This window comes from Nesoenas mayeri (genome assembly GCF_963082525.1).
Source record: "Nesoenas mayeri genome assembly, chromosome: 13".
In the NCBI taxonomy this organism is placed as follows: Eukaryota; Metazoa; Chordata; class Aves; order Columbiformes; family Columbidae; genus Nesoenas; species Nesoenas mayeri.
Window position 1 is genome coordinate 20898971 of NC_137550.1, and position 22671 is coordinate 20921641.

Here is a 22671-nt window from a genome sequence, read left to right on the forward strand (position 1 = left end):
TTTATATTCAAGAATCCAAGTTAATCTGATATTCTAAAGCCTACTAGATAATGCACGTTATCTATGCTGGCCTTGCTTAATTGGATTTGTGCTTTGTTGTCCAATCCTTTGAGCTGTGGAGGTTCTTCGCTGTGTGTGCGAGTGCCCTCATGGGGTCATTTTATTCCCGTGCTTCTGTCCTTTACCTCGTGACCCTTCACGTTTTTGTTGTTTGAATTGCCTTTTGCCACCTGTGTCTTATTGAGCCTCCTCTTGGCTTTCTGTCACTTACTTCTTGAGACAAAGGGCTGAAGAGTCTCAAGTTCCCGTGAGCTAAAGGGAAGTGAGTGAACCGCGTGTGCCGGGTCTGCTGCTCTTTCATTTCATCCAAAGGCTTCGGTTCTGCCAAGAGCGAAGCAGCAAAAGCAGCGTGTTCCGTGCGCTGTTGTGACAGCTGGAGCGGGCGGGCTGCGGTCCCGCTGGGGTCACTGTCGTGTTCTTCCGTCATGGTGTCCCCTGGTCTCAGTGCATCTCCCCGTCAGATACTTGATCTGATTGTGTGATAGGTTTTAAATACACTTTATTTCTTAAGAAACCAAGGCTTAAGAAAACTGCAAATCAAACTTGTGCATCTGTGTCTGATTTATGTACAGGTCTAGGAAAAGAGTTTATTTGTGCAAGTTTCTGAGAAAGATCGCGATGGAAAGGGCAACGCTGAACAGCAAGAAAAACCCACATGCTGAAGTGATTAAACTCAAGAATTGCAAAACCATTACTGTGTTTTCTGTGCGTTCTTTTTGCGGGTATTCCTGTGTGTGCCAATACTTCCTGACCTGTTTACCGCGCTGGGCGGGGGGAGCGTTGGTGCTCCCGGGGCTCTCGCTGTGCAGCTGCTGCTGGCTCCCCGATACCGGAGCGCTCCGCTTGCGCCTGCCCCGAGCTGGCAGCCCGAGGGGCAAGTTTAGCTTTATTATCACATTAACCCGTGTCCCGTGTCTCCCGAGATGGACGGGTGGGAAGGGGGCGACCGGCAGCGGGGCCGGGGCTGGGGGCTCCTGTTGGGTGCGGGTGGGAAAGGGGCTTGCGGTGGAAAGCTCCCCGGTTCACAGCTACGGGGCGTGATGGTTTGTGTGCTGTACAAACACCTGCCTTTCCTTCCCTTTTGGAGACAATATTTCAGCTGGAATGGGACACCCAGATACTTCTTTCCCCATCACTCAGCCCAAGCCCTGTCAAGTGTCCCTGTGCCTGCCCGTGGGGCCACCTGGGCATTGTCCCACTGTCCTCCCAAACAGCCATTTCTCAGCGGGGCTCTGCAGGTGAAGCATGGAGGGTTGTGTTCGTTGTGGGCTCACTAAGGGCGGCCTTCGGCTCTGCAAGGTGTTGCTTCAAGGACCGTTTGCAGGAGTCGGAAGCCGGGCAGAGCAGATGTGCTCCACGCGGAGCCCCGAGCTGGGCCGGCGCTGCGCAGAGCGCGGGCGCTTTGCCTCGAAGTCAAGATGGTTTGTATGAAAACGTGCTGATCCACTGCAAGGTCAGGACGAGGACACAGCAGCGGTGCCATCGCTGGAGCCACAGACAGAGCCCCTTAGCATCAGCTGGGTACGTCTGTCTGCGGCCGAGGGACAGACACCTGCGGCCAAGGGACAGACACCTGCGGCCAAGGGACAGACACCTGCAGCCAAGGGACAGACACCTGCGGCCAAGGGACACCTGCAGCCAAGGGACAGACACCTGCGGCCAAGGGACAGACACCTGCAGCCAAGGGACACCTGCAGCCAAGGGACAGACACCTGCGGCCAAGGGACAGACACCTGCAGCCAAGGGACACCTGCGGCCGAGGGACAGACACCTGCAGCCAAGGGACACCTGCGGCCCCGCATGGCCGGGGCCGAGCAGCACAGGGGACAGGTGGCTGCGGATCACAGACCCCCGGGGTACAACATCCCACTGGTTGGGACCCCAACACGGCTGCACCTCAGTACACAACAGGTTTGTGTCACCAGGACCACGGTTGCTTCACCACCATGCAAGTTTCCGTTCCAGCACATGGCAGCTGCTTTTACTTCTCAGATTTAGTGTCCTGTGTCTGGGGAAGGAAAGGTTCCCCTGCTTGACTTCCTTGTGCTGAGATTTTACAGAACACACCCAGGCACGGTAAGCACCATGCAAGAAGGTGCAAAGTGCCCCCCACATGCAGCTTTCCCAGTTACTTTCCATACTGTTTCAGACGAGCCCTCCCCGCAGACCGTGGCCGCCTGGCCGCCCACCTTTTATCTTGTGTTGCTCGCCCTTGCTGGCTCAGAGCTCTCCGGAATGCGAGAACAGCTGGTTCTGAGCTGTGTCTCCTGGGCCGCTCGGTGCCGCCTCATCTGGTCCTCGCTCAGCGTGTTACTGGCTCCTAAACTAGATTCCATGTTGAAAAGCAGAGCCCGTGCTATCACAGCTCCCCAAAGCAGAGGCAGGAGACTGCTGCCCAGGGTCATCACAGCATCCAGGTGTCTGTACCTGCATCAGATAAAGGGCAAGAGATTTCTCCTGCCACTGCTGCCCCAACCAAAAAGGTAAATGTCAATATAAATATATACATAGACACATACACACTCATTTTTTCAGGCAGTTTGAGTTTTAGCTTCCCGGCTGGTACGTACCCTGCTGGTGGCGGGTCCCCTTATGACTTAGTCCGACTGGGCTCAGCTCCTGCCCTGCGTGCGGCCATCGCGCCCTGGAAGAGCGGCACTGCGTTCGGCTCGCAGCGCTCCTTCCCCCCTTCCCGAGCCACGCAGCACGGGGCGGGTGCTGCTGCTCCCCGCCCGGGGACTCCCGGCTCCCGAAGTCTCCGGAATCTTTGCTCAACCTTTTTTAATCAGCTTTCTCAAGCAGGATATTTCCAGAAGCATTTAGACCTGAAGATGGTCACGTATCCTCTTTAATTGCAGGTATAACTGCAAATATGGTAGATGGTAAGAAATTAGTTGAACAGACGATTGTCTAGGCTGAGACTGATAAACAACCACAAGGACACAGATATTTTCTAACCAAATAAAGTAATGAAAATGGTGTGTAGTAAAATCACCAGCCTCAGGGAAACACAGCAGAGTGTTGTAACCTGAAAATGACTAATTCAAACTCGTACCAATAACACTCTCCTAATTAGATCAATGTTAATAACAAGTAGTAAATAACAAAATAACACTTCTCTATGTGTATACGCTTCTAAGCACCATTGTTTTGCAGAATGAACTATCAATGACTCTAAAACAAGAACATATGTAAAAGCAAACAACATAATGCAAGCAAAGACCTCGCCGTACAAGGAACAAGGTCCTATCAGAGCGCGCAGGGCTGTACACACATATCTCCCGGTTTTCGTGTTAAATTGCAGACCAGCCCAGCGAAGCTGCTGCTGAGGATGGTGCAGGTGGAGCTGCCCTTGAGCCGTACACAAGACCATAAGAAATGTTCCTTCCTCGCGTTGCCACCGCTCCGGACTCGGGTACGTGGGTGGCTCTGCTCTCCGGCGCCGTCTCGCTCCCGTTAACGGAGGGTTTGCTGGAGAACGCGGTCTGGGATGTCGTTGACTGTGTTTAATTACTCTGGTTACTTGCATTTGAGGACTGGATGGTGCATTTGGATGTAACAGCAGCGAAGGGCTCATACTGATTTAGCTGAATGCAATGACAGAGGTTTGTCATTAGGGTGTAAGGAAAATGAAGAGCTGCAGAGGACAGAAAAAGATGTAAAATCTCTTGAAGATGTAGCAGATGCTTCTCCGGGATGGGCCTAGTGCTGAATTACTAAATAACACAGATTAACAAATATTACCTTTAATTAATAATAACATGTGTCACAATTAAGAAGTCATCATTTCATAGTCTCAAAGATATTCCACTCTGGTTAAGTTCTTTTTTTATGTTCTCTCTAGATATATAATAGTCCACCTGCTTCCAAAATAGTCTGCAAGGCAATGCAGGTGGCCCTCATCCATGAGTTTTAATTGAATGCAATTAATCAATTAAACCAAGCAGCTAAATTCCCAGATGAGAAAGAAGGGTCAGCCTGACACGGAGTGGGATGGTTGAGCCAGGTGCCTGCAGCTCTCAGACATTATTTGCTCTCAGATTTGTACACCTAAATTCTCTACTTCTTCAATGGAATACAATGACATAAAATAGAATATTTCCGTTGGAAGGAACCTACAGTAGTCATCTGTCTCATGCAGGTAACATCGAGACGCGGGATGTTTTGTAAATCGGAATTTAGAATGTGATGAGGTCCACAGAAAGGCTGGTGGGAAAATGGCCAGTAAAGACGCTCCTAGAGAGCGCTCGGACCTGCTTGCACGTGACACGCGTGTTAAAGCGTTCAGAAAGCAATGCCCGGAGCACAGGCAGGAGAAATGGGCTTTCGGGCATTTTAAAAAGCGTTTCCTGGTTTTTTTTAGGTTGAATTAAAAAACAGCAGAGGAAAAGGGCACCGTCAGCAGGCAACGTGAAATGGAGTGGCGCTTGTTCGGCTCTCCTCCTTCACGCTCCCTTAGGCCGCTGCCCCGCTCGCACCTCTGACAGGCAGCGCTGGTTTCTGAGGGAAAGAGGAAGGAAGAACCCCCAGCAGCCGCCGCGGGTTCCTGAGAACAACGAGAGCGAGGAAAGGGAGGTGTTCCCCATTCGCCGCCGGCGCGGAGAAGGGTCCGTGCTCGGGACGGGGCAGCGGCACCTCGGGAGGATGGCGCCGGGGACGCTGGCGAGAGCGGCCGCGCTGCTGAGCCCCCTGCTCCTGTGCAGCGGTGAGTGCAGAACGGCCCCGCGGGCCCTGCGCTGCCTGCGCGGGCTGGGGCTGGCCTGGCAGCGGGGGTACAGCGAAGGGGCCAGCGTCCTTGTGTGCTGCTGGTCGGGGTCCAGGCGTTCCCAGCACAGTGGTGTGTGCAGGCGATGGGAACGCTGCCCGCGGGCTTTGAGTGTGCAGAGCCCCGCTTGTCCAGGTGGTCGTTTGGTGACCCCCGCTTGTCCAGGTGGTCGTTTGGTGACCCCCTCTTGTTGGGGTGGGGGGTCGTTTGGCAGAGCACAATGAGCAGCCCACAGCAACAGGTCTGGTTGGTCCTGAGTTTCCAGGAAAGGGGACATTTGGAAACCAAGGGAAAAGGGCATAGTGTCTGTGCGCAGGTTCAGCCCCAAGAGTGACAATAAGCACTGGGACAAAGTCAACAGACCTAATTTTTATAGGAAAATTTAACGAGTTTTACACTTCTTTGATCCCTTGCTCAAGTTGCTTAAACTTAATCTGACAAAGCACTGTGTTTCAGAAGAACAAATGGGCAGCAGAGAAGTCGGTGAGAACTGCGGTTTGCCGGTGACACGCGGCACTCTCGGGGAAGCCGGCGGGCGAGGCGGCTGGCGGGGCCGGAGCTGCGCGGCGGGACACGAGCTCTGCCCGCGGTCCGGGCCATGGCTGGCTCTGATCCCGAGCTCTGCCGCCTGTTCTCGTGCTTGCAGGCGCGCGCCAGGCAGAGCTGGAACCCAAACCGTCCCGTGTCCGTGTCTGCGAGTCTCCCCAGGCCGCGCTGCCTTTTCCCAGCCCGTCCCTCACCGCCCGCGCCGGCTGTGGTGCCGCATCTCGGGGCTTCCCTTGCTGATGCTCTCCCCGCCGCTGCGGCACCAGGAGCTGCCTTCTTTGCCACTGCTTTTTAAAACATGTCCTTTCTCCATTCTTCCTGCAGCTTTTCTGGACCTGAGAGGCCCGAGTGAGATCGAAGGTGTTTGGAAGGGCTCTGTCACCTTGCCGTGTGCCTATGTGCCTGTGCAAGACTTTGTGCAGCAAACACTCACGTGGACCGTGATACATGACCAGAGCTTGGGCACCGTGTTTCGGAGGGATGGCTCTGGCGACCACGTTCTCCTGTCCAAGTACAGGGACAGGGTCAGTGTCCCGAAGGACACCCCAGGGAACGTGTCCCTTCACATCCTGAACCTGGAGATGGGTGACAGGGGAACCTACACCTGCCAGGTCACCTGGACAGCCAGCAACAACAGCCTGACAGTGAAAGAGATCACCATGAAAGTGGAGGTTGTTAGAGGTCAGCACGAAAGGAAGCTGTGCAGGGGTGGGCGGTTGGCTCAGGAGGGGCTTAGGGAGGGAACAGACCGGGCAGGGACCCGCTGCCGCCATGCAGGAGCGTTTTGCTGGGCGGTGTCAGGCTCCGGGGAGGAGCAGCGAGCAGGTCGGGGGGGAATTCTGCCGGAGATGCTGCGCCCCGGGGCCAGGGGCAGGATCAGCAGCCTCTCACTGACCAGTTCGTCCCTGTTCCACGTGTTTGGCAGCTCAGTGTTCCCACGGGACGCGCACCAGCGGGAAGTCCCTGGGACGCTGCATTGCTTTGCTTTGGCCAGACTTCATCAGCACAGGTCCAGCCTCCCTTTGCCTGGGCAGCGGCGATTTACAGCGCGAGAGGTGGCATCAGCCCTGCCTTTGTGGAGCAGGGGTGACGGTGGCAGGGCTGGTAGGGGCAGGGGGAACTGAGCTTAGTGGGTGCAGGAGGGCGGTGCCTCTTCCTCCTGAGGAAGCAGAGCCAGAGCGTGAACTGCCGTGGAGGGGGGACCTTCCCCACCCCACCCAGGCCCAGCGTCACCGTCACCCATCTGCTTTGTGTTCCAGCTGCGGTGACCAAGCCCGTCATTGTGCCCGGCGAGCGGGGGCTGACGGTGCCGGCGGGAGCCAGGGCCAGCCTGCGCTGCGTGGCCAGCGGGTCCCCCCCCATCAGCTACCGCTGGTTCAGGAGCAGCCCGGGGGGCAAAGCGCAGCTGCTGGGCCACCAGGCCGAGCTGGCGTGGGCCAGCGCGCAGCCCTCCGACAGCGGGACGTACCACTGCGAGGCACGGGGCAGGGCTGGGGCTGCGCAGCACAGCGACGCCGTCCAGCTGACGGTCACAGGTGAGGCCCCGGGGCGCAGCTGGGGCAAAACACCTGGAGTCCTCCCTGCTGGAACAGAACGGTGTTCCTGCTTCCCTCCCCTGAGACGGGAAAACACAAGAAGCCTCCGGCTTCTGCACTCCGGAGCACTCACCTCCAGCCCTGCCTTTCTGTCATCTGATTTCCTGTGCTCATCTCCCTCCTGCTCTTCAGAAGAATTGCTCTTTATTGACGCAAAAGAGACTTTGTATTTTAAACACATATTTATTCCTCTTCAGCTTTTTAAAAATTCTTGCTGGCTGTGTAATGCTGCCTGTTGGGTCGAGCAAGTCTATATGAGGAATCAGGACTTAACTTTGAGTTGAGGAACACACAGGTGATGATTCAGTAGCTGAAAAAATCAAACTGGATTTTGTTCCTCCTGATCGGCTGCACATGCCAGGAAAAGACACGGCGCCTTGTGCAGGCTGTTCTGGTGTATCCGGGCTCTGCAGGGTCCTGCGTCGTTCGGGTTCCCCGTGCGGTGGGGCCGGTGTCAGTGACCAGACGGGGCGGGAAGGTGTTGACAATTGTTGGTTATTCTTACAGAAGAAAACCAAACGGAGCTGGTGTTCACAGGTACCTCCGTGATCTCTTGGACTCCACAGGTCTCCACTGATATTACAGGTGTGTGTATAGGCATACATATATATTTGTGTGTATGTATATATATATATATATATACACACACCCATGTGTATCTATACTATACAGAATATCTATCTAGTATGCATATATAGCACTGCATATACTCTCCTTATACTATACTGTAACTATAGTACTCATTTCTGGAGTTTTCCTATTTTCACTGCCTTGTAAAGGCGATGGAGACGTTCCCTTTTGATCCCACAGCTGTAATCCCAGATCTCCGGGAGCTAAAAAGAGCACTGGAGATACAGCCTGAACCTTTCACTCCTGCCTGTTCCCAGATCTGCCTGCAGCAGCAGTGACTCCTGACAGTGGTGTGGGACATCCGGGAAAGAACTACACAACTCAGAGTAAGTGGAGAGCGAAACAAAGCTCAGAACGAAACCAGGGACCCAGCCCGGCCACTCTGTGCGCATTCATGACCTCTAGCCTCAAAATCAGTGGTCAGGCTCTGGCTGCAAGTCGCGTCAATGGCTGCTCCCAAGGGTCCTCGGTGACTCTTTGAAAGACTCTGGGTGTTTTCCCGGGGAAAGGAAAAGCAGCGCGGCCGGGCCGGCTGCCGTGGCCCCGAGCCGGCCAGCACCGCGCGCCTGCGCCGCGCCCGGGGCCGCTGCCCTGAGCGGCGCTGCCGTGTCGCCACAGGTGTCCCGAGCGCGCGCCTGCCCCTGCACCTGGTCATCCTGATCGCCGTGGGTTGCGGTGCTGTGGTTTTCCTCCTCATCTTCCTTATCATCTGCATTCGGAAGCCCAAAGATGGTGAGTAGAATGTTCTGGAAAACTGGAATGTGTTGTGCATGCCCAGCTTGGTTTCACCTTTATAGTAATTACTATCAAATACTCCTTTTGCCTCTTTATCTTATTTTTATAAAGAAATCCAGTATAACGTCTTTCTAAATTGTCCATTACTGAACTTCTAATAAATAGGAAAACGGCGGGAACTGGAAACTTCTGGTTTCTAAACTTAACTTTACCTTTGACCTTGGGCCGGTTATTTTGACCCCCTTGTGCTGCAGCTGGGTATGGGTTGTTTTCATTTTCTGGGGCCGAATCCTGGAAACAGGAGCCGTCACCCACCTAACATGATCTCCAATGCTCCCAGTTTCATTCTGCCTTCAGCAGTCTCTTTCTAATATCAAGTAAACATAGTAGAAATTACTTTTTTATAATATTAATGCAAATTATTGACACACAATTCTTCTTTTCCAGCTCAAGTCTACGAAGTAAAATAGTGAGTATCACCCTTTTCTCACGTAGTGCTGGGTCTTTGGGGGCTGTATCTGAGCAGGGAAAAAAGAAAAGTGGCTACTTAGCAGTGCACATTAAAAGCCTCTTAAGCTGTATGGATGAAGAGGTTCAAGATCAGCTCAGTATCATGTCGTACTGATGATATGTGGGCTTTCCACACCAGCACAGCACGCAGAAAGGTCTTTCCCTTTTCAATATGAGAGCCCAGTGACACCTGTTGAAGATCGTTGCCAAGGATAAATTCCCAGTATTTATTCAAATGCAAAGAACAGGAATTCCCCTTCTAGAGAGAGAAAGCTCCCAATGCACAGATTATACTCTGATTTATCCCTGAAATACCCCTGGCTGGACTCGCCTCTTCTAATCCCGGCTGTGGCGGGAAGCTACCGAAAGCCTAATAATGCAGCCAAAGCCCACAGGAGAACGCCCCTGCAGACCGCAGCGCTGCCGGCACACGCGGGCACGGGGGGACGCCCCGCGGCTCCCGCGCAGCGCAGCCACAGCCGAACCCAGCACACGGTGCAGCGTCGTTTCTGCTCAGGGGATTTACCTTCCTTTTAAAGACACTGTGTAAGCTGCACTGTTCACCTTTTACCGTACCTCCACCACTTTAATACGTACCTGTATGTACATACATATTTATTCACCTTGCGAAAAGCAGTTGTCTGGTTGTGCCACTCCAAGAAATGGTGCTGATCCTTGTGTTGCTTATGAAGCTTTTGCTGCCTCTGGAACTGCCCCTGGGCTGGAGGCAGCGCTGCTGTGATGTCCAGGGTTCTCCTGCCACCTGCAAGCGAAGCACAAGGTTCTCTCCTTCAGGATACTGTCATAGCCCAATGGCCCCGGTTTACACGGGTTTAAATCGAATCACAATCTTGCTCAATTTCTTGATGGTTGGGAGATGCTTTGTCTACTGTAGTTGCAACTTTTCTTTCATATTGCATTTTGATTTCAGCCATAACTCAAGAGCAGCAGCTTCTTCAGGGCAGGAATGTACAGGTCACTATGAGGAACCCATCTGCTTCACTGAAAACAACTATGTGATGGAACCCATAGAAAACAAAAGGTCTGAAGAAATAAATTAAAAACAGAATGAAGATGACTGTGTTGGAAAGACCCAGGAATCTGAATATGAAGAAGGGGACAATGTTGGAGAAGCAGCAGTGCTGTACAGGTAGCAGTCCTGAAAGGTACACCCAGGCAAAAACCCTCCTGCTACTCGCCTTTGCCTCTGAAAAACTGGCTGGACAAGCAGTTTTTGCTCCTCCGCAGTTTGTGGAGCCCAAACAGTCTCTGCAGTGACAACGCGAACAAAGTGACAATGCAGGGGCTTCAGCTACAGCCGCTGTGTGGATGACCTGATCTTGCTTTTCTTGGTTCCCTTTCTCCAGCCCGGAGCAGAAAGCCCTTGGAAAGCTCGAGTGTGAGGATCCTGGGCCAAGAGCCCTGTGCTGAACCTGCTGCTGCCCAGCACCAGAGGGACCTGCGCTCCCAGCGTGGTGTGGGGAGCACAACCAGCACCCAGAGGTGCCCAGCAGCCCAGCACCTTGGCCCAGGAACCGGCGTTTCTCCTCCGACCGCCTCACGGGCTGCATAGGTGGTAGAAATGACCTCTCAAAGCCTTAAAGAAACACCAAGAGACGCTTAACGTGCTGATAAATCCAAGGACCTTACCCCACCAGGAGCAGCAGGAAGACAAGAGGTGTCCCTGTGTCCGTCGCACTGTCAGCGCCCCAGTGAAAAACAGACACAACTTGTACAGCTCCGGAGCTGGACGGCTGGGCAATTCTGACACTGCAGCGGGGCACATTCTTTCTGAGTTTTCCTTCTCTGTGGTCTCTTTTAACACGTGTTTAATGTTTGACAGAAATTAGATACTTTTCCACATTTGTGGATAGAATAGTTTACACACACCTGAATTATTTTTGCATGGCCAGCTCCTCTTTGAAACGCCAGCCGGCACTCACAATCACAGCTCCTCACTAGATGCTTGGGGAGGACTTTCCTCACAGCTCAGAGGGCCCAAGACGTAAGTAGTGAGCTGAAGAGCTCAGTTATTCATAGTTTCTACTACCCTGAGTAAATCTGTAACACGGACACTGCAGAGTTACAGCAGAATCTTTTTATAACAAGGGCGGGGGAATACCGCGTCCCTCTAGAGCCATGTGGACACATGTAAAACGAAACGGGTGACGTGCGGTGGGGGATATTGGTGACACGGGATTAGTGGCCCCTGGATTTGCTGCTCACACTTGAGAAATCATTAAACTTAAGCCTGCAAAGTTAGTAGATGTTGTTGTACTTCTCTTTTGTCCGTGAAGGGGGGTGTGTGAAGGTGCGTGCCCAGGGGCTGCGATCCCGGCAGCGCGTTGGCTCCGGGCCGCGGCAGCGCTGCGGCTGCGCCGGTGGGCGCTCCGGCCGTGCCCCCCGCTCGCGGGCTGCAGCCGCGGCCCGGGGGTGACGCGTGGCTGCCGGTCCAATCTGACGTTCAGAGCTAATGAAACAAGTTTAGATATGGAGAAAGACGAGTTGTACTGCGAGGCGTGTGAAAAGCCAGCGGAGCCCGGCAGCCTTCCTTCCCGAGCGGGGAGGCGGACGGGGCAGGGAAAACGTTGCACTAGTATTGCGAAGCACACGATTATTACTGAAAGTGTTTTCTAAATAACAGCGGAAAAGTCATGACTGGAGACTGTGTTAATGTGATGACAAATTGACAGTGTTGAAATGTTCTGGGAAACTGTCATGTTTTCTTAATCTTCCAATTCTTGATGAGGTTGCAGTTTTTGGAGCCCTGCAGTAACATCCTTGTTCTTTAAAATGAGCTTTTTGAAGAGTGTGTTCGGTAGGGAGCTGGGGATGGTAAATAACACCATTTTCAGGCCAGCAGCGAAAGGCGGGTTTGTGACATAGGGAAGAAATCCATGAACTAGAGTGTCCGTGTGTTCTGTCCGTTCGCACTGTCAGACAGCTGGACAATGCAAAAGGGGCTGGATCCTGATTGGGTCTGGGTGTCTCTGGGATAGAAGCATCTCATCTTGTGCAGCGCGCGGTGGAAGGCACAAGCAGGGCTGTGCCTGGAAGACAAGCCGAGGTTAAGGCAGGTCTTGCTAGACCAGCACTCGTGTTTACCAAAGCCAGAGCTCAACAGCCTTCACGGAGCCGCCGCAGGAGGAACTGTGCGGCTCACAGACAGAGCGCTGTGACAGCAGAGGCTGCCCGGGGCCTCAGCACCGGCCGAGCGGGACAACCGCAGGTAAACGGGAATCTGCATTGCTCGAACAGCTGAATTAGTGAACCGACCTGTGGCACCAAGGAGGACGTGAATACTCAGATGGTATTGTATATCCGAGGCCCTTTCTCAGTGCCAGAAAGGATTTATAGGGATCTGGCCAAATGGGTAACCCAGAGCTGATGAGCTGATGTCGTTCACCTGGGAATTCCTGGGAAGGGAAATGAATTTTCAGAAAGATCACTTGTATATCACTTTTCTGTCCCACGGACCTTGAAGGACGCGTTCATTCGCGCTCAGTCTCTGTTGCTTTAGGTGGACCAAAGGTGATGTTTTCGTGACTGTCTGTACAATTGTCTGGTGTATATGAGAGAATCGTGGTGTACATGACTGTAGTGGCTCACACAATTAGCTTCTCTGGGACACCCAAAAAACACTTAGATCTGAAAGCTGGCTATGGATGCCTGGCTATGGCTATGGAAAGCTGGCTAAGAATGCCTCAGATCTTGCAGTAAAAAACACCCTTTTGTTCCCTAGTGCAGGTGGTTCAAAAACAACACCTTGAGAACTTTCTTCTTCAGTTGCCTTTACTGTGCCCTCTAATTAGGTTGAGATGTAGTAGCAGAAACTGCAGAACACAGATACGTCGTGGTGACGCTGCTGGAGCTGTGACGCGGAGGCGACAGCGCCTGGCAGCGCGGCGCCCGACCGCCGGCCCCGCGGCCGGGGAGCGACGGGCCAGCCCGAGCGGGGACGCGGAACACGGGCACTTTGCTGCGGTAAACCAGGTGAGCAGCTGTAACGTCTGAGACATTAAAGGCTTTGTCTTCATGTGTTCAGATGCAAAACCATGAGGGGTCCCTCTGGTAAGAAAGAAATGATCTGATCATGACTGAGGGATGAGAAAACCAGCAGCTGCATCTCTGTCCCACGGAGAGAAAGATGCCATAGACATCACGTTTGAGGAACTACAGTTCTTTGTTCTTGTTTTAGCTAAATATTCAACTTTTTTCCTGTATAATTACAGCTTCAGGAAGTCTTGCATGTCCGGTTCAGGAAACAGTTACATCAGCAGTTTTAGATTGGGTTTTCAGCTTGTTCCAGGGCATGTTCCCCAAAATCCAGCTGTTTTTAAAAGCCTTTTGCATAGGAGGTAGTTTGTGGGAACAAGGTTCTATTGCCAGTCATGGGCTGGGGTGGGCAATAAGTTGGGTTTAAATGATCTCTGGAAATGGATTTGTATTCACTCCTTCAGTGACACTGACTGGATTTTAAGGAGTGCTTTGTTGTTTGTTTGCTTGTTCCAGGCAGGACTCAAACACAACTACCGGCTTCCTGTTGGCAGGGTGGACAGATGGGGTACAGGCAGTGCGAACTGGTCCATACTCAGCGAAGAAGTCAAGAAGAAAAGGCAGCAGAAGTCAGGTCTCCAGCGCAGCAGCAAGGATGTGCTCTGCAAGAACAGGTGGTGCTGCTGCCCCGTCCTCCCGGGCAGGGTGACACCAGGACGTGGCTCCTGGCCTGAGACTTCGTGTGAGTCTGTAGCACCAGGTCTGGCCACACCACACGCGAGCTCTCCCTCCGTGCTCCCCACAGGCAGGCTGAACTGCAGCAGCAAGCCGAGCCCAGCTGGGACCAGGCTCAGCGGGCGGCCACATGCGCACGCGCGGCTGAACTGCGGCACGGGCAGCTGGGGGGCGGCTGGTAGACAACAGAGCTTTTGCAGGGAAAGTCCTATCGTAGTAAAGAGCAGGATATTGGGTTTTTTAAATACCTCTTCTCTGTGCATTTTCTGTTAAAACAGAAAAAAAGTAGTAAAAGTGACAGCCTAAGGTTTCTGGTCTAAAAAGCCGGGACTTTGGCAAAGCAAGTGGGGCTGGCTGTCATCCCGGCCCAGGTCACAGCCTGACCTGCTCTGCGGTGATGGGGTTACCCGTGGGGACCCCGGGCAGCAGAAGTCGGTACGTGTGCCAGGTGGAAGAGCTGGGTGCCGCCAGCAGGAGAGGACGCTGCGGAAACGGACAGCGGGCCGCCCCGTGCCCCGTGCGCCCGCACGGCGTGACGCGGGCCAGCGCGCTCGCACCTGCGCCCTTCCACCGCGAGATGCCCGGGGTTTGAACCCCATGGTACAACACAGGGAGGTGCTGCGCACTGAGCCAATACCACCACCCATGTCAGAGGGAACTGAACTCGCATTTCACAAGCATCTTCAAGTTCACTTTCCCTTGCTGCCAAGTGCTTGACCGTGTAGTCATCATAAAGCACTTCCACTGGGAAATAAATGCAAATGTAGAAGGAAAGAAAGAAAAATAAAAAAAACCAAAACCCACACAATTATGAAGAATTTTAAAAAGAGCACTATTAGGAAAAGTCAAGAGAATGGTAAGATGGGAACGGGGAGATGGAACTGGAGCGATGTGAATGGGACTGGAGAGATCCTTCTAGTCTGTCCATCCTTTACCCTTCACCCAAGTTAGCAGCGAAACGGACTCGTGATGTTTCAAAAAGAGGATCCTAGATGACAAAGGACAAAACAAAGGGAAGTGTTCTTCACTTGCCTTCTGGTCCCAGGAGTGCGGGTCTCTCACAAAGTGCAAGGCAAGGACAGACCCGCGGCTCTGGGAGCATGGGAGCAGCTGTGTGCGCAGTGGTGCTTGTGACGGCTTTCGGCAGCTGCCACGGTGAGTAAACGCTTCCACGTGCTAGAACAGAATTCAGACTGCTAAGAGGGTAGGGAAAGTCTTTTTAATTAGTGCCTTAATTTTTAAAAATTATCAAGTGTAGCAAGCCTTTAGTTTCTTTCACAAAGAACAGAGCCTGAGAATTCACAGGAGCCTCCCTGGGTATCAGATAGAACAAGGTGCTTTTAGGAGTTGAGCAAATGGGGCAGAATCAGGCAAAAGGGCAGCTCCGTGGCCCCAAAGCAAGAACAAACCAGGATTGTTCAGGACCCTTGTAGAGGCCCTGCTCTGGTGTGCTGGCTTCCAGAGCAGGCTCCGTGGAGCTGGAACGGGCATTGCTCTGGAATTCAGTAACGCACCGCCGTTGTTCTGCCAGCAGCCCGGGCAGCGCTGCAGCTGTGGGTCGAGGTGCGGGCACACACCATTTCCCTGCTCTCCCCCGATCTCCTGACCCCCAAGCACATGGGGAGAGGCGATACCGGAACCTTTGCTTTGATCTTAGGGCCCTGAGGCAAACGCGCCGCTCCCGGGGCACACACTGACCTGGCAGGAAAGTTTTGGGAAGCAGGAGACAGTCGCTCTAACAAGTTGTATGCAGAATGCTCCTGGTATTTAGAGAAACAGGTTGAAGTATGTTCCCCGCTTCATCACTAAAAAAGCAGCTTGAGGGTTTCTGGGGTCTGTCTCTCGAGCGACTTAGTGAGAGTTGATGCAGCTGAATGTAACCAGCGCCCTTCTGGGGAGGAGGAGGATGGGGGAGCGGGAGAATGAGCCAAGTCCAGCAAAACGCAGGTAACTCTCTACTTGAAGAGGCACTCCCCAGAGGAGCTGTGGTGTCGGTGGGCAGAGAACTGGACAGACTGGGAGAATGAGCCAGGCGCAACAAAACCCAGCCCCTGCACTCCTGTGCCCAGCTGAGTGCTTGGCGGCGGCTTGTCTGGGTGAAGCAGGTATGACCCAAAACATCTGGGTCAGATCTGAAGTTCTCTAAGGCAGCAAGATTGGGTTTGGTTCCAGGTCCAGTACTTCAGCGCAGACCCCTGCCTGCCTGGTGCTTCCGTGCCACCAGGACAGCTGGGAGGGAAGATGCTCAACCATTTTTCAAAATGGGTCAGAATATGAGGGTTCAGGGTTTCTTTCCATTTTCATGCATTTTACATAATACAAATCCCTCTGATCACTCTTCTAATCTCTAATATAACCCTTCGGGCTTTTGCCCGGTCCAGCTCATGTCTCCCCGCAGTGGGAGCATTCACTGTGTTTGGAAGGCTGCATCCCAGATTAAGAAGTGTCACTGGGAGGAAATCCTTCTTTCCAAAGTGCCATCTCGGGGATTTTTATTTTGCTGAGTTTCTCCCATTCCTTCTGATCAGCTCTGCTTCGGGCCCCCCGGCTCACGTTGAGATCGGTGGCAGACAGAGCGCAGCCGCTGCGCGGGGAGCCGGTGGGTGCCGGCGGCTGTTTCACGGCACACAGCAACGCAAAACAATACGGGAGAGGCGTTTAAACAAAATGTGTCCAGATGAATACACTGGATAGCAAACATACTTGAACTTGAGTGCACCGAATGCCTTGAAGGTATTTCTGAGCAGTTTCCTAAATAGCTTCCACCCTTCTTAGTTTTTCTTGGTGGCAGTTTGTGAAAATAGGAAGAAGATAAATGGAAAACCTTTTAAGACAGATAGACCAAGGGGTTGCATTTGACTGGAATGGGAGATTTGAAGCTGTGCCTGCCCTCTCAAAGTCACTGGGTAAAGCCAAAACAAAGCCCCCTGTCAGAAAGAAGCGTCCGCTTTGCTCAGCGCTGCGGTCCCTGTGCTGTCCCCATGGCCACCGCTCCACTGACCCCGAGCAGCGCCCCCCGCCAGCTCCGGGCCCCTCTGGCACAGGGGGACGGCTCCGCGTGCACAGCGCTGCTGGGGCCAGGGAGAACCACGGAGGCCACACAAAAAATGGTGATGGTAACGAATGTAAACGTGCAGCCTAACAAGCATGTTTAATCGCAGTGAAGCAGTAAGCTTGCTTTGTTTGTCCTTCCTCCCATGCAGAAGGTAGAAGTCAACGTTGCTAGTGGTGTTGCCGGGGCATCCCGTGTCAGTGGGGAGAGCAGCTGCTGTTCGACCTATCGTGTCCCCGTGTGAGCAGCAGCCGAGCAGCAGCAGTCGGGTGCCAAGGCTGGGTTAGAGGCAGCAATAGGAGATGCTCCTGAAGGTCTTGTGCAGACTGTGGCTGTGACCAGCCTGTCACCAGGAGATGCTCCTGAAGGTCTTGTGCAGACTGTGGCTGTGACCAGCCTGTCACCAGGAGATGCTCCTGAAGGTCTTATGCAGACTGTGGCTGTGACCAGCCTGTCACCAGGAGATGCTCCTGAAGGTCTTGTGCAGACTGTGGCTGTGACCAGTCTGTCACCAGGAGCAGGGTTTGCGCCTCCCTGTGCCGAGAAGGAATTGAGAACTGGCAAGCGTCCAGAGACAAACAATAACAACAGCCATGAGGTCAAAGCAACCAGTTCCCTCTGCTCGGCAAGGTCAGAACGGGCTCTGGTTTGTCTGGCTGCGTTCTAGAGCGCATCTGAGACACACTGGCTCCCGCCGCCTGGACAGCCTGGTTCTTATTTCCTCCCTTTAACTGCCATTCCCTGCAGCCCTCCTGGATCTGTCTGGTGTCCACCAGATCAATGGCATGTGGATGGGATCTACCACTATACCGTGTACCTACATGCCCTCGGAAGGTTTCACACAGCAAACGCTGAGCTGGAGCGTGGAGCGAGACTACAGCACCTCCACCATCCTTCGGAGGGACAATTCTGGTGACCACATCTTGTTGTCCCGGTTCCGAGACCGGGTCAGCGTCCCAAAGCACAGCCCAGGAAACGTCTCACTCCTAATTGAGAACCTTGAAATCCCCGACAGTGGACACTACACCTGCCAAGTCATCTGGAGGTCTCAAAATAACAGCTTGATAACAAAGGAGGTGACCACTACGGTTAAAGTTGTCAAAGGTAACTCCAGCAGCAAACCCCTGCTCTTGTACAGCCAAACCCACAGAGCGTGGAGGAGAAGCAGCAGTACCCGGGAACAGCCTTTCCCACCGTACTGCCTGCCCCCCCCAGGCTGGGTGCTGAGGCACCTGCTCCCGTGCGGTGTCAGCCCCTCTCCATTCATGGGGGGTGGGATGGACTGGGAGGGGTAGTAGTAGACACCTCAGTCTGGATCTGCCAGTGGGCCACTTGGATCCATGATGCTTGACATAACATCCAGATCTGGGTTTGGTTCTGTGCATCTCTAGTTTCTATAGCAAGTGGGTATTGTACTGGCCACATCTACCGTGTCCCCTTCCCAAGCATCCTCAGCATGTGATAGAAAGAACCGTCCTTCTGCAAGGGGCACCCTCAGCAGAGCAGCACTTGTGTGATATGGCAGGAGCTATGGTGGCATAGATGGTGTAAACTTGGCTTTAGGCACCGGTGAACTGAGCTTAACATGGGCAGGGATGACAGGAGAGCAGTGCCTCTTCCTCCTGGGGAAGCAGAGCCAGAGCGTGAACTGCCGTGGAGGGGGGACCTTCCCCACCCCACCCAGGCCCAGCGTCACCGTCACCCATCTGCTTTGTGTTCCAGCTGCGGTGACCAAGCCCGTCATTGTGCCCGGCGAGCGGGGGCTGACGGTGCCGGCGGGAGCCAGGGCCAGCCTGCGCTGCGTGGCCAGCGGGTCCCCCCCCATCAGCTACCGCTGGTTCAGGAGCAGCCCGGGGGGCAAAGCGCAGCTGCTGGGCCACCAGGCCGAGCTGGCGTGGGCCAGCGCGCAGCCCTCCGACAGCGGGACGTACCACTGCGAGGCACGGGGCAGGGCTGGGGCTGCGCAGCACAGCGACGCCGTCCAGCTGACGGTCACAGGTGAGCCCTGGCACTGGGGCTGGCATCCTCCCTGCTTCACAGTGTGCTTGATCACAGCAGAGGGGCAGGAAAATGTCCCCTGTGTCCCTCTGGGACCAGGGCTGTGCAGGATGGGAGCCTGTCTCCTGCCCTGGCACATCTTGCTCTTATTTGGCTGGCACTGCAGACAGAGAGAGGGGGAAACGACCTGACCACCAGTCTGTCCCCATTTTCTCCCACAGGGCCCCCAGTCCCACAGCAGCCCAGCCCTGGGCCTGGCGGGCACAGCAGAGCCCCGCTCACCCCCCAGGGAGATGTGGCCCAGTCAGTCCCCACAGGTAAGTGACCTGGGCTGCAAAACCCTGGTGCTCTGTGAGTGATGGAGAAGGTGAATGAGGCAAATCCACCTGACATTCCTTCTGGGCTGCAGATCCTCTTTGCAGATAGAAAGGGTTTGTCCTGTTCCCTGAGCACAGGGGGGCTGTGGGTACAGGGTTATGGTACATCAGAACCGTCATCCTGACGCTTTGGCAGATCTACCAGCAGCAACGCTGGTCTCTGGGAGAAATGCCATTTCCAAGGGGCCTCCCATTGTCACAGGTGAGTGGAGTTTTGGGCTGGAAAACACAAGATTTCATAGACTAATAAAACGGTTCAGTTGGAAGTGACCATTAACAGTCATTTAGTCCAGCCTCACTACAATGAGCAGGGGACATCCTCAACTACATCAGGTTGCTCAGAGCCCCGTCCAGCCTGGCCTGGGATGTCTCCAGGGATGGTTCATCCACCACCTCTCTGGCCAACCTGGGCCAGGCTCTCACCACCCTCAGGGGCAACAATTTCTTCCTCATGTCGGGTTTGAATCTCCCTCCTTTAGTTTAAACCATCACCCCTTGTCACAACGGGCCCTGCTAAAAAGTCTGTCCCCATCTTTCTTATTGGCCATTTTTAAGTACGGAAAGGCAGCAATCAGGTTTCCCAGAGCCGGGCGAGGGCAGGCTGGCCGGTGCTGGCTGTAGACTCCACACCAAACGCATCCCCGGGCGGAGCGAGCCGCGGGGCGCCCATCGCCTGCTGTTCAGTGCGTGTTTCTGCCTCAAAGGGACCCGCCCGCGCGGTTCGGCTGCCGCCGCGGCTTCCCCCGCCTCTCGGTGCTCAAAGCGCCTCCAGGCGCTGCCGGGCTCGGGGGTCCGCGCGCTCCCCCCGCCGCTATCCCAGCGCTGTCCCCTCCGCCCGCAGGTGCCGCCCGGGCCGTGCCGCCCGTGTCCGCGCTGGCGGCCGTGCTGGGGGGAGCCGCCATCGTGGCGCTGGCGGCCGCGCTGCGGCGCCGGCGGCGGGACAAGGCTGGTGAGCGGCGGGACAAGGCAGGTGAGCGGCGGGACGGGGCGGGTGAGCGGCGGGACGGGGCGGGTGAGCGGCGGGACAAGGGGGGTGAGCGGCGGGACAAGGCGGGTGAGCGGCGGGACGGGGCGGGTGAGCGGCGGGACGGGGCGGGTGAGCGGCGGGACAAGGCGGGTGAGCGGCGGGACAAGGCGGGTGAGCGGCGGGACGGGGCGGGTGGGCGGCGGGACAAGGCGGGTGAGCGGCGGGACAAGGGGAATGAGCGGCGGGACGGGGCGGGTGAGCGGCGGGACAAGGCGAGTGAGCGGCGGGACGGGGCGGGTGAGCGGCGGGACAAGGGGGGTGAGCGGCGGGACGGGGCGGGTGAGCGGCGGGACAAGGCGGGTGAGCGGCGGGACAAGGCGGGTGAGCGGCGGGACGGGGCGCGGGAGCCGGTGGGGCGGGGGCAGGAGCGGCGAGAAGCCCGGCGGGACGGGCGGTAGGTGGCAGCCCTGGTCCGAGGGAACGGGGAGGGCGGGACGGCGCTCGCCCCAGCTTGATCCCCGTCCCCCTCACTCCCATCCCTCTCCCATCTCCGTCACCCCATCACCCCCCTCCCCCCATTATCCCCCCACCATCCCCATTCTCGGCTCCTGCTCCTGGCCCAGCCCTGGTCGGTCCCTGGTAGGGAGGCAGGGTGGGAGGGTTATTCCAGAAGGTGGGAGTACCTGCGTGCAGGTGGTTTTTTTCTATGATACATTAATCAGAAAGTATGTCCATGCACACCTTTGATTCTTTTTTGTTTTCCCAGAACCTCTCTATGAAGTTGCTTTGTGAGTACAATTTTTCTGCCCTACCCTAATCTCAACCTTTAATTGCTTCATGCTACTTTCCTATTCAGAGACATACCTTAGCCTCAGAAAACCAGTAGCCTCACACATTGCCATTTTCCCCAGTCATTACCTTTATAAAGGCTAGACTATCTACTGGTAACTCTTTTGAGTATAATATGATAACATCATGAGAGTTTATGGTACCAATGTTAACTGTTTGTTGCTTCTCTTTATGTATTTCCTCTAATGTGTCTTTCAGAGCCTCATAGGCTCTCACTAGATTAATACACATTTTGCTGTTCCACAGATTACATGGTAGATCTTGGTTTTGACTAAGATGTAAATCCAATTACTTCTGATTTAATCGTCCTCAATAACGTCTCTCTCGCTTCAGCCATAGCACTGCAGATGTCACGGGACTGGAGGCTGATGTGGAAGCCCCTGTTAAGTGCCTACGCAAGGAGACAGATTCTAAGACTGAAACATCCAATGACACTTTCAACATGAAAGACAGCGTCCATGGCAGCGTGTGCACCAGGAAGGATCCCGAGTACGAGAACCTTGTGAGTGCAATGGAATCAGAATACGAAATAGAAAGAATTTAGTAGAGTTCCAGCTTTTCCACAAGCAGCCGTGCAGGGCTGCAGATACTGAATGGGAAACGTTACCAAAGGAAACTCTTCTTCCTGTCTGCCTTCTGCTCTGATAAAGACACCGGTCTCACTGCTTTGCTTTAACCTGGGAACCGCATCACCGCCTTGGCCCCTGACAAAAGAGGCGGCGCCCGGTGGTGCAGCCGCCTCAGCCAGGCAGGTTTCTACCGTGGGGAATGATTGCTGAGCAGCCTGAAGGACAAGGTGAGGAACAGAGGATCTGAAAGGGTGGAAACACAAGTGTCTCTACCCCGCAGATCACAGCGTAGCTGGGTGCGATGCTGCTGGCTGTAGCACCAGCGAGGGGAGCGCTCAAGCACGTGTTGCTCTGCTGGGACATGCCGGGCCGAGGAGATAGGGACTGTGCTCTGGCTTTTACAGCTCAGCAAATACTGGTTTTACCTCCTGCGTGTCCTTTTTTGTTAGAGCGTGGTAAGGGTCAATGCGGGAGCAGGGTTGATGTCCTGGGAATGTCATTTTTGCTACCAGATGAGCTACTTGCTTAGCGGAGGAGGGAACGGGCCTGTAGGTGATGAGCCCCCGATCTGGCACCCGCTGGTTCCCTCCTGCAAAGGCAGAATCCGTGCTGAAAGAAATGCTAGCGTTTTATTGTTAGGGTGTGGGGGGCAGAGGTGTAACAAAATAGAGATAAATTTGAGATATTTGGAATAATGATTGACCAAGCGCTCTCCTTGGATGCAACAGTCTGACGCTGATGCGCTCTGTGGGACACAAGTCAATCTGCCGTGTTGCAGCAGGTGTATGAATGCTGACCTGTGTTATGGGGTTGCTGTGAGGGCCCATGTTTGTAAATACCTTGAAAAGTGCTTGATTAGCACAGTTTTCTTTCTCAGGGCAAATACAAAAGGCTTCAAAGGACTTTGTTGCATATGAATTCTGACTTCATTGGTATTTCATTATCCAGCGCCATAATTTTTCTGTTGCTTGCAAATGTATGCTTTTTCTCAGTCTCCTGATTTGATTCTGCAGAACAGGCAGGCAATTCCCCACGTCGTTGTCTCAAGCAGCAGGGCTGAACTGTACTGTCTGTAATAGCCAGCCCACCATCTTCATTAACCCTGGACTTTGTGCAGCTCTGATGAGGAGCCCCCAGGCTGTGAGCACCCTAACGGGGTGCAGGCTTTGCTGGGGGAGTGTGCTCTGTCACTGCTGCTTAGACCCACCCCAGGGCATTCCTGGGTCTCTGACAAAAATAAAGCAGTTGTTCTTTTTTGCAAAAGCAGCAGGGCTGGTGCTTCGCTGT

The 22671-nt window shown here is 54.4% G+C and overlaps 2 protein-coding genes across 2 annotated transcripts; both read left to right on the forward strand.

Moving 5' to 3' along the window:
* The first annotated feature begins 4672 nt into the window (after window positions 1-4672).
* On the forward strand, window positions 4673-10200 carry LOC308045405 (V-set and immunoglobulin domain-containing protein 4-like). Its single transcript, XM_080352669.1, has 8 exons — window positions 4673-4765; window positions 5696-6052; window positions 6631-6906; window positions 7474-7551; window positions 7854-7922; window positions 8215-8328; window positions 8779-8800; window positions 9773-10200. The coding sequence occupies exons 1-8, from the start codon at window positions 4705-4707 to the stop codon at window positions 9900-9902; spliced, it is 1107 nt and encodes a 368-aa protein (XP_080208795.1). The 5' UTR covers window positions 4673-4704; the 3' UTR covers window positions 9903-10200.
* A 4472-nt stretch (window positions 10201-14672) lies between these two features.
* Window positions 14673-21359, forward strand: LOC308045241 (uncharacterized protein; the record flags this gene model as incomplete). Its single annotated transcript, XM_080352411.1, has 6 exons — window positions 14673-14727; window positions 17372-17728; window positions 18347-18622; window positions 18844-18939; window positions 19841-20420; window positions 21149-21359. The coding sequence occupies 6 exons, from the start codon at window positions 14673-14675 to the stop codon at window positions 21357-21359; spliced, it is 1575 nt and encodes a 524-aa protein (XP_080208537.1).
* Window positions 21360-22671: the final 1312 nt, after the last annotated feature.

Excerpts from the sequence above, each read along its gene's own strand:
- LOC308045405 (XM_080352669.1), top strand. The coding sequence starts at position 4,705 with ATGGCGCCGGGGACGCTGGCGAGAGCGGCCGCGCTGCTGAGCCCCCTG. Across the intron at positions 8,329-8,778 it reads CATTCGGAAGCCCAAAGATG|CTCAAGTCTACGAAGTAAAA; the intron begins GTGAGTAGAATG and ends CTTCTTTTCCAG. Across the intron at positions 8,801-9,772 it reads CAAGTCTACGAAGTAAAATA|CCATAACTCAAGAGCAGCAG; the intron begins GTGAGTATCACC and ends TTTTGATTTCAG.